The sequence below is a fragment of the Colobus angolensis genome, unplaced genomic scaffold (assembly GCF_000951035.1).
Source record: "Colobus angolensis palliatus isolate OR3802 unplaced genomic scaffold, Cang.pa_1.0 Scaffold469, whole genome shotgun sequence".
Lineage (NCBI taxonomy): Eukaryota > Metazoa > Chordata > Mammalia > Primates > Cercopithecidae > Colobus > Colobus angolensis.
This window is the reverse complement of record NW_012118143.1, coordinates 695983-711961: the sequence shown is the minus strand read 5'-3', so window position 1 is coordinate 711961 and position 15979 is coordinate 695983. Positions and strand designations below refer to the sequence as shown.

At 36.2% G+C, this 15979-nt stretch overlaps 1 protein-coding gene across 1 annotated transcript in view; it reads left to right on the top strand.

Annotated features, from left to right (window-relative positions):
• Nucleotides 1-12246, top strand: part of IL1RAPL2 (interleukin 1 receptor accessory protein-like 2) — a 658444-nt gene extending 646198 nt beyond the window's left edge. Inside the window, exon 9 of the mRNA XM_011958337.1 lies at nt 11380-12246. Coding sequence (XP_011813727.1) covers nt 11380-12077 — 698 coding nt within the window. The 3' untranslated portion in view covers nt 12078-12246. The remainder of the gene's footprint in view (nt 1-11379) is intronic.
• The last annotated feature ends 3733 nt before the right edge of the window (nt 12247-15979 follow it).

Below are 15979 nucleotides of genomic sequence, written 5' to 3'. Positions count from 1 at the left end.
TGCCTTTCAACCTTGTTATTCATTACGCCTTGTCACTTATTTCCAGATTTATGGAAAAATCCACTTAAAAAGGTATATTAGGCCATTGGGTACAGCACTCTCACTGTGTATTTAAATTATTTTCAAGACACTTGTATGCTAGGCTTGAATACCATTTTAAGTTGTGCTACACATTGAAAGCTATATTGAGGCTTTCAGAATAAATTCAGTTTCAAGTCAAAATATGTACTTTTCTCTCTTTAATGTCCAGAGTGCATACACATACACAGTAAAGTGTAAGGAAAACACAGAGAAATCTAAGACATTGTCCCTGCTTTTGAAGAGCTTAAAATGCCATTGAGGAAAATATAAGTGCTAGAACTCATTTGCATATAAGTACTGATATCCTTGAGAAGGGAAGATTGAACTGGTAACTACAAATCATAACATGTTAATTTCAACATGTGATAATAACAAAATAAAAAGCTTATATTCCAGTACTTGACAGTGTATAAAATAATTTCACATACATTACTTCATTTCATTTTTACAGTAACCCTGTGTTGTGAGAGAATAGGTACTTATGTCCTTATGCTGAGGAAGCAAAACCCCCAAATCGTCCAAGATAAACAGTTGGCAAATGGTAGAGGTGGCAGTGGAACCTAGATTTATTTGACTTTGGTTCTCACTCTGCTAGATCATGCTGCTCCTCAATAACATTTATTCAGATTACCAGCAGGCTACCTTGGTCACTAAGCTGACAGAAGACAAATGGAAACAAATGGGTTTTGATTGTTCATCTCTTTTCTTAGGGTTCATTTATGTCTGTATATGTTGATATGTGCACATTAGTATGCACATTTAGACATGCATAGAAAGGAATAAAGAAGGCAATATTTACTGGTTTATTTTTTCCTACTCCACAAATGTAAGAAAGAATTCCGCAAGCTTCTTATCATGGTCCTTCATTCATTTCTTTCTGCAGTTTTCCCCATACTACCCTATATTTATTGTTTCTCCAAGGAACATCCTGATACCTCAGAGTCATTTTTCATTCTTCTGTGTCTTTCTCCCAAATCCAATGTCCCTTGCATTTTTTTCATTCTCACTTTTCCATCTTAGTGTAGGCCCTGATTATCTAACTCCTTCAATGTTAATTATCCCTCTACCTTCCTTATCTTTCCTCCCATCCATTCAGCCCCACTAATATCATGTACATCTCCTTGATCATGTCTCTTCCGTGTTCAACAAATGAATCATTCACTATTTATTACAGGATGAAATTTATAACCCTTAGCTAAACACTTCTACAATCTTTTGCCAACCCAGATTTATCTCCTAAATTTGTCTCCTACCACTTCCTCTACTCATACTTTCCACTCTAGCCAAACTGTGCCTTTAATATACATTGTATATCCCTGTAATGCATTTGTTAATGTTAATCCTCTATGACTTTGCAAATCCTACTTATCCTTCTCCATATCACTGCCTCTGTGAAAGGTTCATAATAATCTCTCCAGCCCTAGAATTTATGGTGTATAATCACTTATTCGACAGTAAATTTGTTCTCCTGTGACATTTTGCATTTTAAAATAATTTTATTAGCTTTTCATCTATTTATGTCTTTTCTAGCCAGCAAGATTATAAACTCCATGAGGACAAGGACTATATCTCATTTATTTTTGTATCCTTATAGTCATCTAGCAGAAGACTTGAGCTCATTAGATGCTTCATAGATGTTTATTGATTTTGTTTGAAAAAATGTCATCAGGATGGGCAGAGATTTTCTAGTCCACAGAAAATTCTTTTAATGTTTTAAAATCAGACTGAGTAGGGGCTTGGATCTTAAGTTCTAAATGGTGCACAGGAAGACTCCTTTTACAAGTAAACCATTTGGGACAACTATGCAGTTTTTAGATGCAACCACTGGAGGGTGTTTGATTTTAATCCTTCCTTCCTGAACGAGGAAATTCATGTTCTCTGAATTCCGATTTGCGAGTGTAACCTGCAGAGGCTCTTAAAAAGGCCCTTTGACAATTTTTCTTTTCCATCAACATTTTAGAGTTAGCTGAGCAGTCACCATGTCAGGATTAATGAGTTTTTCCTCAGCATTTTTAGCACGCATTCAGGAAGTCAATGAAGTATATGAATAATATACTTGATTTACACATGAATGACAGAGTAGAACGTTTTGACTTGGTGTATATGTGTTATTAAAGAAGCTTCTGTGGTCTGTATTTTCAACCATTGGTACAGATTTAACAGCTTATACTATATAAATATAGACACATTCCTGTGGGGGGGGAGGGAAACCTAGTTACAGTATTATAAGCTGTGTTTGTCCCTCACATCTCATTTAAAACATGTTGACCTAAGACTACTCCTTCCTCTGAAAACTAGCAATGAGGCCTTTGAGGACTATGAAAGCAGGCTTCATAAAATCATTCTTGATCCACAACAATAATTTTCTATGAATCAAATTAATGACATCTATGACATAAATCCATTCATATTTAATGTCTTCACTTTTGATATATCTTCAGTCTTTTTGTACTACTCTCACGGTATTCCAACTCAACCTCATCAACACACAAACCTTTCCAATGTACACAGTTTCAGAAGTACATGAAAATCTCTCTCTCACACACACACATACACACACACACACACACACATAACCAAGAATTCTCAGAAATCTTGGTTTCAAAGATGTCACTTTCCAAGGGGAACTGAGGGTGTCTGAACCACCCATGCCCTACCAGGGATATGTTGTCCTTTGGCCATTATGAACCAGCAGAGATGGGGAGATTTGATGCAAATATTTTTCCTAAATGCTGAAACTGAGTGTTCCAATCTGGACATTATTTTCCTGGCAGTGACTACCTTTCCATTCTTGAGCCTGTGGCCAGGATCTTCCTTATGTTTTCTCAGGTTGGGTGCCTAAATATGGCAAGAATTCTTACTTTCCAGTAAAAGTTTGGTCTGTCTTTTCCCAGACTAGAAACATCTGTCCCTGAGAATAGCGAGAGCAACTTTGTTGCCAACAGGCATCTGAATGTCAGAAGTGACAGGCAACCAGAAGAAAGCCAGATAGAAAACACCCTATTCAAACTGCCTAGAGACACAAACTTGAGAAGTAGAGATTTTTCTCACCCATGCAGCTGCTGGGTTTTGTGGTATAAACTACTCTACACAGAGCACATTGTGTTCATGGGGCCTAGAGGATCCTTGAGGAATGAACAGATGTGCTCTGAAGCTGACATGTGACCAACAGAACCCAGCTGTGCAATTGAGATCCTGAGATTGGGAACATTTTTGGATGAGTACCGTTTAGGCTCTTGGGCCTATCTTATCTCAGTGTTTCTGTAGAGATTAAATAAAAACCAAAAATGTAAAAAGTTATTGAATCAGGCTGAGGGCCACTGGTCAGATGGAGAAAATAGCATTCTAAAACTAAAAGTAGAAACAACCCAATCCTGTACTCTGTGTTTCCCTTTAAAAGTAAGAAGGTAAGGTGCTGAAAGGTGCATATGCAATATTTATTAACAATTATAAATTAAACCAGCTTTGGATGAAGCTTTAGAAAAAGCTACAGATGTTTAAGCGGACTTTGAAGAGGAAAAAAAAAAATCCATGGAAGGCTGTTACCTCAAGTTCCCTTTCTATTTATAGAAAGACTATGAGGATCCCTATGTGAGTTGTTCATGCATGATTGCATTCAAGAAATACACTAGAAAACTAAAAATATTATCATGCTTATGGTTTATCGGCCACATCTACTAAGATTATATTTAAGAATTTAGCCTCACATGTCAAATTATCTTTTCATTTATCTTTATGCTCAATTTTCCAGGAAGGAATCCTAAGACTTTCAGTAATTTAAGGGAAAAAGTATAATGTCTGATTACATTCTTGCATTTGGTAGACTTTCCTCACTAATCTAATCTTCAATTCTTTAATGCTTAGTACTAGCCATGTGATTGTGCTGACAATGAAATGACAAATGATTGGAGAATACATCTGGTGTCAGATGATCCCTAGTCACTTCTGAAGTGAGGCATGCAAAAAAAATTTTTGTACATGGATCTGTAAGTATTCATTGCCACTAGTTCCTCTGATAGCCAAACAGATTGGACACCATTTAATTAAGTTGTCCTTGGGGAGTAATAAAATCGTTTTCCAGACAATCTGATGTCTGTGACCTAAAACGTTTGAGGCAGGGGTGACATGAACAACCGTGGAAATTTAACATATTGTGTGAACTTTACTCACATGGAATAAAATTGTATGTGTCCACCATCCCTTTCATGTTAGAGTCAAGAGAGAAAGAATTGTACTTCAATATGTTCAGCAGTGTACTGAGGTCAACAGAATAATGTTTCTCATCAAAGTTTGAGGTAGAGATTAGAGTTGATTATGTACAATTTCATTCAGGAAATCTGCTGTTTGGGTGGCACAAAGAAAAGGCATCTCAAAAAAAAATAATATAAAACCAGGATAAGATTGTCTTAAGTACTGAAGGAAACACAGAAAAGACTGTAAGTAGTAAGTGGCTTTGTTCCATATTCATTAAGTCTGCACCAGTGAGAATTAGTTACACTACAAGCTTTTAGAGCTTCAGAAGGGAGAAAGAAAGAGGTGAAGGGTATTTTGCAGGTTCGCTTTCTTTGCTACTCTCCACTTTACGTTTCTTTCAGTCATCTCTAAATGTGTCCCATTCCCTACCTCTCCTCTCTGTGAAGAGGTGAAGAGAGAAGATAAAAAATACAGAAATATGGACAGCATTCAGAGTGGATTCTTCACACTGCCATGCTTCCCCACTCACCCACAGGTGAAATGTGAAAGTAAAGGGTTCATTACTAGAAATATAGCCTCCAAACTCAGAACTGTAAATACACACAATTCCCGGTAGTCATCAGGTCTCAGCAAATTCATGTTAGCTGCTGAGTCAATGACTAATCAAAATTAATTAAGACTCTCATACTATAAAGAACAAAACTCCGGCCTAAGAAATTTAGCTCAGCTAACTGTAAATTATCAAGCCAAGAATTTGGAAGGGGAGAGGGCGGGAAAGGTTTTTGTAGGACAAGTAATATCACACGTATTTAGAAAGGCTCCCAGCCAGGCACGGTGGCTCATGCCTGTAATCCCAGCACTTTGGGAGGCTGAGGTGGGCGGATTGCCTGAGGTCAGGAGCTCGAGACCAGCCAGGCCAATGTGGTGAAACTCCGTCTCTTCTAAAAATGCAAAAACTAACTGGGCATGGTGGCAGGTGCCTGTAATCCCAGCTACTTGGGATGCTGAGGTAGGAGAATTGCTTGAACCCAGGAGACAAAGGTTGCAATGAGCCAAGATCACGCCACTGCACTCCAGCTTGGGCAACAGAGTGAGACTCCGTCTCAAAAAATAAAAATAAAATAGAAATAAGAAAGGCTTCCTATACACACAGAGAGAGAGAGAGAGAGAGAGAGAGAGAGAGACATGGCTAAATTAACATTATATAACCTCAATCTCCATGGCAAACAACAGACACAGAATCTTACATCTGTCAGAGACAGAATCAAGACCTAAAATCTTTAGCAACATCAGCCAAGATAGACTCAATGTGTATGAGTATGCCAATAGGTTAGTATTTAGCATCATTATATAAAACTCAGATAGTATTTTTAATAAGACTACATTATAAAGTAACCCACTGTAAGCCTCTAGTTATAGCAAATGTGAGATATTTTCCCCAACTATGTAGTGGTGAATAATATATTTTTCTTTGATATATAGGAAACATATGTAGGCTTGATTTCAGGTCTTGATATATTAACCTATAGGTTTGATAAATATTGCTGATAGTTATAAATTAGCTAATGTTCACCAAAAATTAGTGGAGTATTATCTCTTCTGATGCATCTTGTCTCAGCCTAATGATGTGTCTTTTTAACTAATAATAGCTGCTGTGCATAGCTGTGAATTTAAGCGTATCAAATTACTATTTTGTGAATCTGGAAAGTAAGAACTTATGCTTTTGTTTACAGGCTAAGTATTTTTATTTTAACTTCTTAAGAAATATATCCTATATGCTGCTGATAATGACCTTGACATTAGTGGAGGTGTCAACACAAAAATAATTTATAAGAAGCTAATTGATTAGTTTGAGAAATCAGATGGTTAGTAAGCAATAGTAAGACCACATAAAAATTCATGAATATAGAGTTTTTTCTCCCATGTCCTTTTTGTCTACATCTGCAGTAGACTCAGTGGCCTGAGAATTAAGAAAGTACTGAGTTCTTTTGGAAAAGTATATGTCTCCCATTAGAAGCAATTTCTTTTGGGGCTGCCATTCTTCCTGCTTCTATTTCCTCCTTCAGTTTGCCTTTTTCCTTTGTTAATGAATGGTATAATTTGCTTTTAAGTCACTTTTCTAGATCTAATTCTATTTCTCCTCTAAATGCACTAGAATTTTGTTTTATACAATGGCCCTTGAAAGAGATTTTAAAATTGAATTTGCTTTGTTTTTAATAAGGCTTTAGGTAGCAACTTTCTTTGCTTTTTGCAAATACTGGTGCTACTGGAAAGATATTTTTTCATCTCTCTAATAAGTACATATCCCAAGGAGTCTAGTGGCAAGGCATTTTATTCCAGAATATTTTCCTAACTCTCTGTCAACTCCCAGCAGAGACAAAAGGAAAAGTTTTCTTTCATTTGTACTTATAATGTGAAAAAATGAATTTATATCAATTTAAGCACCCTATCAAAACTATGTTCAAGGACACTTTTTTCTTTCTCTAATTGTTGAAGATTATAAATAGGTTAAATGTACTTGGCTTTGTTTCATGTCTGATAATCTGCTGTGGTTTCGCAGACTTGTCTAGAGAAACAGAAGGCTATCAGACACAGCCCCTTTTGGTCTTTTCTGTCATCAGTAGTTACATCAAACCACAACTTGCAAAGAAATGAATTAGTGACCTTTTATTTAAGGGATATCTCATATTTTTATGCGGAGAAAGTCTTTTAAGGGATTCCTGCTACTCAGTTGCTAAATTTGCCAGAACAAGTCAGGGCAAGATTTAGTGAGTATTCATATGTGCTGTGGATTTAGGGATTTTTTTTTTTTTTTTGAAAAACATTGCTTTATTATCTCTTCGTGGTAACACACTTTTAAAAATGGTTTTTGAAGGTTTCTAAAATGTCTTCCCAAAAATCCACAACCCTATGAGGGCAAACCCCACTGCCTGTCAGGGACTACTACTAACTATGGACTGGCAATGTCTTAACTTGATACCTGTTTCTGCTTATATTATTTGAAACTTTTCCAAACCCAACCGCCCTCCTTGATCTTTAATTCAGGGGTTGCAAAACTTCTTTGTAAAGGTCCAGATAGTAAATATTTTAGGTTTTGTAGATTACATATGGTCTCTGTTGCATCATATTCTTCTTATTCTTCTCTTTTACAACTCTTTAAAAAATATATACATATATCATTTTTAGCTCACAAGCCATGCAAAAACAGGACATGGACCTAATGTATAAGTCCGCAGATCACAGTCATTGGATGCAGACATACAACTCTGAGGTGAAGGGGAAACTGGGGCACTTGCTTCATAGAAGCCAGCAACAATTCCCTGGCTAAAGATTAGCAAGTAAAAACTATGAACTCTACCTATTTGGTTTCTTCCTCATTTACTTTTATTTTCCTTGATGGCTAGGTTCTTATCTTTTCCCAAAGGCAACAAAAGAAAACTTAAGAAGAGAAGGAAGAAGGAGGCAGAGGGAGGTAGGAGAGAGAGGAAGAATGGGATAGGTAAAAAGAAAGAGCAAGAAAGAAAACAAAGAGGGAAGTAAAAAGAAAAGAGGATAAAAGGGCAGAAAAAGAAAGGGATAAAGACAGAGGTAGAAAGAGGGAAATGGGGGAGAAAAAGAGAGAAAAACAGAAAGCAAGCCAGAATATGGAAGCTAGGGCACAGTCTCTCCTTCTTTTCCTTAGAGCCAGTCAGCTCTTAGAGGCACCTCCCCAGCTGCTTTCAAACACTGAGGTTGCTGCCCAGCCACTGATCATCATCCCAAGAAGTGAAATGTGGGCTTCACATCTGAAAACTTCCACTTGGTTTTTCACCAAGTGAAATGGAACACGAGATTCAGGGCCCAAGCAAATGGCTTATGTTTTCTTTGGGACACTAGGGCTGTGTCTGCCCAGGGAAAATTTTGATGTACTGACTGACTGACTCTAGTGCATATGATTAATGTATATGTAGGACAAACCAGGATAATTCAGACCTTTTTTCTTCTACAGGAGGTTTTCAGCCGGAATTATCTGGATGGTTGCCTCAACTCTCCACTAGGCTTTGCCAGAATAAGCACAGCCAGTGGAGTATGCAGGAGACAGGGACCACTCCCTCTCTCCAAGGTTCCCTTTAACTCCCACACCCTGTGCAGCTGAGTATAGTGGGACCTGTACTGACAGGCATTCCTTCTGGGGGCAAATGTAAATTCTGTCTAGTAAGTCTCTAAGAAGCCCCAAGAACCCTAAATATTGCATACTGCTTAACTGTCAGATGGCAAAATATAATAGATGGATGAAAGGGGAGAACCATACTAATGGAGGGAAAATGTCACCCTGTTCCTTTCCTCATCCCAAAAAGAAGCTAGCAAAGCCAAAGCCCATGACATCCCAATCAAATGAATTAGTACATGTGCATACAGTTTCTCTTATAAGTTTAGATACCTGGGTTGTAATTATTTTTCTTTAAGTTGATAGACTCATGTATAGATATAGTTTTAGTTTCTAAAAGCATAGTTTAAAAGTGCATTTAAGACTGAGAACAGAGGATTGCTTAAGGCCAGGAGTTTGAGACCACCCTGAGCAACATAGTGAGACCCCACCTCTATAAAAATAATAATAATAAATTAACCAAGCGTGGGGGCTGGCACCTGTAGTCCTAGCTGCTCAGGAGTCTGAGGCAGGAGGATTGCTTGAGATCAAGAGGTCGAGGTTGCAGAGAGCTGTGTTTGTGCCACTGCATTCCAGCCTAGGCAACACAGCAAGACTCTATCTCGAAAGAAAGAAAGAAAGGAAGAAAGGAAGAAAGGAAAGAAAGAGAGAAGAGAAAGAGAGAAAGAGAGAAAGAGAGAAAGAGAGAAAGAGAGAAAGAGAGAGAAAGAAAGAGAGAGAGAGAGAGAAAGAAAGAGAGAAAGAAAGAAAGAAAGAAAGAAAGAAAGAAAGAAAGAAAGAAAGAAAGAAAGAAAGAAAAGTACATTTAGACTACAAACTAACACATACAATTCTGTTGTTCCTAGAGGTACACTTTATGTGACAGAGTGCTACTGACAAGGTTTGTACAAGGTTTAATTTTTTAAAATGAAATTACAAGCTGTAATTAATTAAGGAACAATACTACTCAAAGGAGCCCCTTGGTAAATTATTTTGTGAAGAATGATTCTATAAAATTAATTATGAATTCATAATTCACCTGGTAAAACTGTATCTTCATTGACTCCTGCATTGATATCATGATTCTGGGTTTGGGTTTTGTTCTGTTTTGTTTTGGAGAAAAGGTGAAAAGAATAATGAGAAAAATGCATGATAGTTTATTTTACTGTATCTTACAGATCCAACTTCTAATGATGAAGCTTCCCACATAACTTCTTTCTTTTTGGGAGCAGAAAGAAAGGAAGAAAATGAAGAGTCAGAGCTGTTGATACATTGGGAAAATATTTTTCCACTCTATTGAAACTTTCTACCTTTCCTTCCCTTCTATTTCACCAGTTCTCTAAGTGATAATTACAGAGTGATAACTCCCCAGTTACTATTTGTGTGGTGGTTTTTTTGTTTCATTTTGTTTTTACAGATTTCACTGCTTATTTTTTCCCCTGAATGCATAATCTCTAAAATAAAGCACTCAAAATTCTTAAAAGTTCCCTCTCTACTTAGACACTGCCTTATCCCAACAGATACAGTCATTGTAACTACTGCATGAGAAAGATCCTGAAATGTATTAAGTCAAAACCCAAAGAACAGTAACAACAAATTGTTAAATAGGCAATTCTATGTGTATCTCTTAAAAGTTTCTTATTTATCTGTAGGGTATATAGAAAGTTTGTTCATTTTCACTTGCAAAAGTTTTCTTGCTGCCAAGTAGTGAAAATAAAACTTTAGAAAAGAGAGATCATCTGTAAAATACGCATCTGTAAAATAAGTTTCTCTTTTCAAATTGCTTGTACTGAGCTGTTTGGTGGCCCCACGATATGTGCTGAATGTGACTCCTTGAAAGCAGTCTGTAACCTTGGGCAGATTTGTGGTGACAAATGTTGCTATGCTTCTTTCGGTAAGCACTGCTTCTGCTAGAGGGCACTGTACATTAGACAAGGCCTTGTGTTCTGCTTCGGAAAGACAGCTCTCTGGTGTAGCACCTGTGTCTAAGTCTCCATTTGTTAAAACATGTGTATGTTTCCCCTTTTGGCAGATAAGACTTGGGAAGCATGATTCCAAAGGGATTATTTCATGTGATAAATAAATCCGGAGTTAGTTGAGTGTTTTTCTACCATGTAAAAGCCATAGATAACATATTCATCTCACTTTCAGAATTGCTCCACAAAGTAGGGCAAATACTTACTTTTCAGTTGGTAGACTCCTTCACTGTTCATTTCACACCACCCCCCACCTCCGACTCTACTCTTCACTCTTCCTTGGAACAAAAGCAGCTAGTTCCAATTAAAGTCATGGGCACAAACCACTTCCCTGACTCTGGGTTTGAAGGGCATAATGGCGAACCTAAGTTTGCAAATGACAGAAATAATCGGAGAAACAAGCTATGATTCTAGAAGAGATTTTCCACCATCTCTATATCACAGTTATCTCTCAAGTAGTTAGTATACATAGCCCCCTCCTTGTTTAGTAGTTGAGAACTAGGGGCCATACATACAGTTAGTATTTGTCAATTACAATAAATAATAGTAATAAAAATAAAGAAAATTAGAGAAGAAAAGCAAACAAACCCCATAAATACGGTAACTCTGCATTTATTAAAAGGCTCCATTTCTCTTTTCATCGGCTCCTTGATTAGTTGTTCACTAACTTGGAAGCATGACTTGAATTAAATGAATACATTAATAGAATGTATTAATTAAAAGAATACATTAATAGAAATCACTGAAATACACATAAGCTCTGAAGAAGTCAGAGTTTATGTTAGCCAAAAAAACACTGTAAGTAATGGTAAGGGAAAAGAAAATAACAATTATAAGCAGTTTATTTTTCAGTTTTAGGGAAGGAAATGTGCAATACAAGAAAAGAAAATGTGATGGACTTTAGTGAGAGACTGGATCTTTGCTATACTGGTGTGCAAACCTGGTGCTTTAAAGACTGGCAATGTCTTTGTTTTACTCTTTCTCTCTTTCTGTGATTTGTAGCATACATGGAAGATCTCACAAGATATGTTGAACAAAGCAGAAGACTTATTATCGTGCTAACTCCAGACTATATTCTCAGACGGGGATGGAGTATTTTTGAACTGGAAAGCAGACTCCATAACATGCTAGTCAGTGGAGAAATCAAAGTGATTTTGATTGAGTGTACAGAATTAAAAGGGAAAGTGAATTGCCAGGAAGTGGAATCACTAAAGCGCAGCATCAAACTTCTGTCCCTGATCAAGTGGAAGGGACCCAAAAGCAGCAAATTAAATTCTAAGTTTTGGAAGCACTTAGTATATGAAATGCCCATCAAGAAAAAAGAAATGCTATCTCGGTGCCATGTTCTAGACTCTGCAGAACAAGGACTTTTTGGAGAACTCCAGCCTATACCCTCTATTGCCATGACCACTACTTCAGCCACTCTGGTGTCATCTCAAGCTGGTCTTCCTGAATTCCACCATTCGGATTCAATGCAAATGAGGCACTGTTGCAGAGGTTATAAACATGAGATACCAACCACGACCTTGCCAGTACCTTCCTTAGGCAACCACCATACTTATTGTAACCTGCCTCTGACGCTACTCAACGGACAGCTACCCCTTAATAACACCCTGAAAGATACCCAGGAATTTCATAGGAACAGTTCTTTGCTGCCTTTATCCTCCAAAGAGCTTAGCTTTACCAGTGATATTTGGTAGTGAAAAATAGAAATTCCTCTGAACAGCATAGAGCATAGAGAATTTCTGCTATACCAAGCATAAAGTACACCTAATAACATTGAGGTGTTAAAAAAATGTTTGAAGAAAAAGGTACAAAAATGGCTTTTATACTTAAATATTTTTGTTTACATTTCCAGAATAGTGGGGGGAAAGAAGGACCTGCTTTTGTAGTATGGCGCCTTGTTCTAATGTATAGTTTTGATTTCTTCCTGAAAACAAAAATTTTAAAATCCTGTTGTCTTAGAGTAGGTTTTATGATAGCACATGGACTGCATGCTTAGTAGGTGAGCTGTCTTGCCCATATTTAAAAAGATTTCAGTATTCACATGGTATTTGAAATAAAGAAAATTTAAAGATTTTTAATTGAATTTGAAAATTCTGAACCAAGTTTAAGGGGAAAAATAACTTCTATAGAGTTCTGAAAATTCAGGAATTATCAAGAAAGAAATGTTGATGCACTCCAGTTGGAAGATTGTTTGTAGAGGAAGATCAGTTGAGAAAAAATATGATTGAAATGTTTAAAACTTCTTCAACATAATGGACACTTTCTATAGACTAAACCAACAGCTCATAATAACAGCTTTTAGTTTTATTAGGGAATGACATCTTCTGTAGGCAAATTGGTAGATAGGTAAACAATGTGCATTTAAGCAAATGAACAGACAGGCTGTGTGTTCTTTTAGGATGATTTTGAACAGCCCTTGTGGCTTTCTAATTCCAAAAGTTTTACAACTTTGAAAACACATTTTGAAGTACACATTTCATTGTTTGCTAACAAATTCACATTTGGATTTTTTCCTTGACCTGCTGTAAGTATTATATGAAGATATGGACATCTTCCTGCTTTTTTTCAACATCGTTGACGTTTGAATTTAAATACATATTGACTGCAAGTGTCAGCAATTGAAAAGAAGTACTGCAACAATATTCGCAGATGAAGTGCTAAATGATTTATGTTTACTAGTGGTAGAGCAGCAATTGCAGAGTTTCTCACTGGCAATGTAGTTATAAAACAGACTATTCTGTATGTATAGTATTTGGCCATCTGTGCAAGGCTCCTGCACAAGTATGTCTACTCCTGGTGCTTTGAAGAGTATATTTGATAGGCTAAACTTCTCCATCCTCACATAGTGACTGTGACTGTACCATGCCAGAAAATCCCTGTAAATAATCTAAGTATTGCCTATTTGCTATAAGGAATGTGCTCCTATTCTAGTATTTATTATGGATTACTACTTTATGTTCTTTCCAATTAATCAAATTAGATGTGCTCTCCACCTAGATGCCTGTGAGGGTCATTTGTTAATCATGGTCAATTTTGGCATTTTGCAATAGTTCTTAAATCATGTTCTTGGACAAACATAAAACAAGGACAAATGTACACAATGTGTAAAAATTAATAATTTGCCCACCCCTTGTAATTGTGAATCCCAAATGTATGAGAACACCAGATGATATGCTTTATTTCTTTCAGTATTTTTTCATTATTGAATTTCTGTGATCCACGAGTTTTGTTCAAATTACTTGTTTCTCTGTTGCTTTTCTGTATCCAGCCATTCAGAAAATGCATTCTGCACCAACAGTAGGTGAAAGCTTAGCAGTGATACATGTTCATTTCACAGGCGGACAATTAGTTGCTCTTTTGAAAAACCCTGTTCAATACATGTCTGTATTTTATAGATGTACTTTTTCCACTTGGAAAGATAATTTCATTCTGTAAAATCTGTAAGTCTTTCAAAATGAAAATTTATCAATTCTGAACTGTTTCCAAGTGTTATAAAGTTGTATTTACTCTGGTTGTTCTTTAATGCTATGTGTATTTACTAAGTTAAAAATCTGCATGAACTCATATACTCGTGTAATATAAGTTTAAGTCACCAGTTGTATTTTTTATTATATTATTTTTCACAGAAATCTAGATTAATTCAAATAGAATGTTTGGTGGTATTTTTAAATTAATAGTTCTGTATTGAGCATGTAAGTTCTGAAAATATAACATGAGTCTCTCTGCTTCCTCTATTTACAATGATTAAATGTGGGTAGCAATTTGAGTTGGCTGGCCACAATGTGTCCTTTCACTACTAGTAGGTACTCAAAAATAGAGCATTCACACTTGTGCTGGGGAACTTGACAAGAAACCTTTTCTACAATTTTCAGGAACCAATGTGTACACTATCTATAAAAATTTATTTCTAGATGGCAATTCAAAATTTAATTTTCATCTCAGATTTCTAAAATATATAGCCCATAAGGGTATAATAGGTATTTAGTCTAGAACATGAAGTATTTTCCTAGTTGCATTCACAGAGGGAAAAATATTTCTTCTCAATTTTTCACTGAAATTGATTTTGGAAATCTAGAAAAACACTGGTACTAGTTATCATATATTGATAACAAATTTATTGTTATGTTATTGTATGCAAGAATGTATACTTTTTAAGACAGATTATTTTAAGGTGAAACATTCAGAAAATATAAGAAATGATGAGACAAATGAGAAAGGTACAAAACCATAAATAGGAAATTGAAATTGCATGAGAACAAACAATGCTCAAGGATATGGACAATGTGTACATGGGTTTAATTAGACAAAACATGAAATATGGTGGGATTGATAATCTATGGGCTCCAATATAACTATGGAAACTCTAAAAAGTGGCTGGATGGTACCTGAAAAGAAGATGTCTGTCCTCACTGCCTCTAAGCTTTAATTGAATTAAGTCCAAATCTGGTCTGCTTTCAATCACTCACTCAAAAATATAAGTACAAAGAGAGTTGCAGGTTTCTGGTAAGGCTTGAACCAAAAATAGCATCATGTGAGAGGTTAATATTTTGTCTGAGGATTGATGGTTAACATGGTAGGGCTTTGGAGGAAATGGTGCAATCAGAGGGTGAAACAGAGTTCAGTTATGAAAGAGAAGTTTATAGAGGTGTCCAAGAGGACATGGGAATCAGTAGTATCCTGCGGATAACTTCCACAACAGGTTTGGAGAATGGTAAGTGTGAAAAGGAAAAAAAATTCTTGCAGGAAAGAGAAGGAGAATCTTTGACCCATGTAGTATTTGAAGGGCTTACAAGAGTAAGAAACCACTGCTATAAAGCATTTACTGCCATTTGACATTTTGTTTTTAAATAAATTGATTGGTTTTTACAAAGTATTCTCTAGAAAATTGAGTAATGGCCAAGGGAAATATCCTGAAAATTACACATATAAATCTTTACACTCCTGATATTCATTTCCCAAGTTGAGGTAGTGTGATGATAAAACAAGACTCAAGACAGAAAATAGTTCCATAGTGACCAGTTAAGTTTGAATACTTGCAATTGTTGTTGCTCTTTTCTAGGACAGAATTTGATGTTGAAAATTGTCTGGCTCCAATTTCTCTATTACTCATGCATTTTTGTTCTACTATGTCTGATAGAGATCACAGTGTTGAGCATTAAGGCTTTCTAATGAATGTATGCAGTAGTTTGATAAGCAATAATCATTCACTTCAAACTCTTACATCAAACTTGTCTTGGTTTAGAACTAGAATCAGCCACAGGAAATGTAAGCTTATTTGGCAGTCCATGTAATTACTGTGCGATCAGAACTTGTAAAGTCACCTACACTCATATAACTTGTCTTTCCAAATGCTCACTGCTGTTTGCTCAACATTTTCTCCAAATGGTATTAAAGTAAATCACGAGTATTTATTGAGTGCCCACTGTGTACTGGCCACTGCATAAAGTATAATAGAAATCATTTAAAAAAATTGAAGTCCCTGTGCTCAAGTAGTGTACACATCATATACATGAAGAAAGGTGGGTATTTATAAAACACATTTAAGTATAGGAAATTAATATTGTACATGCAGAGCAGATAAGTGAGGTGGGGCAAT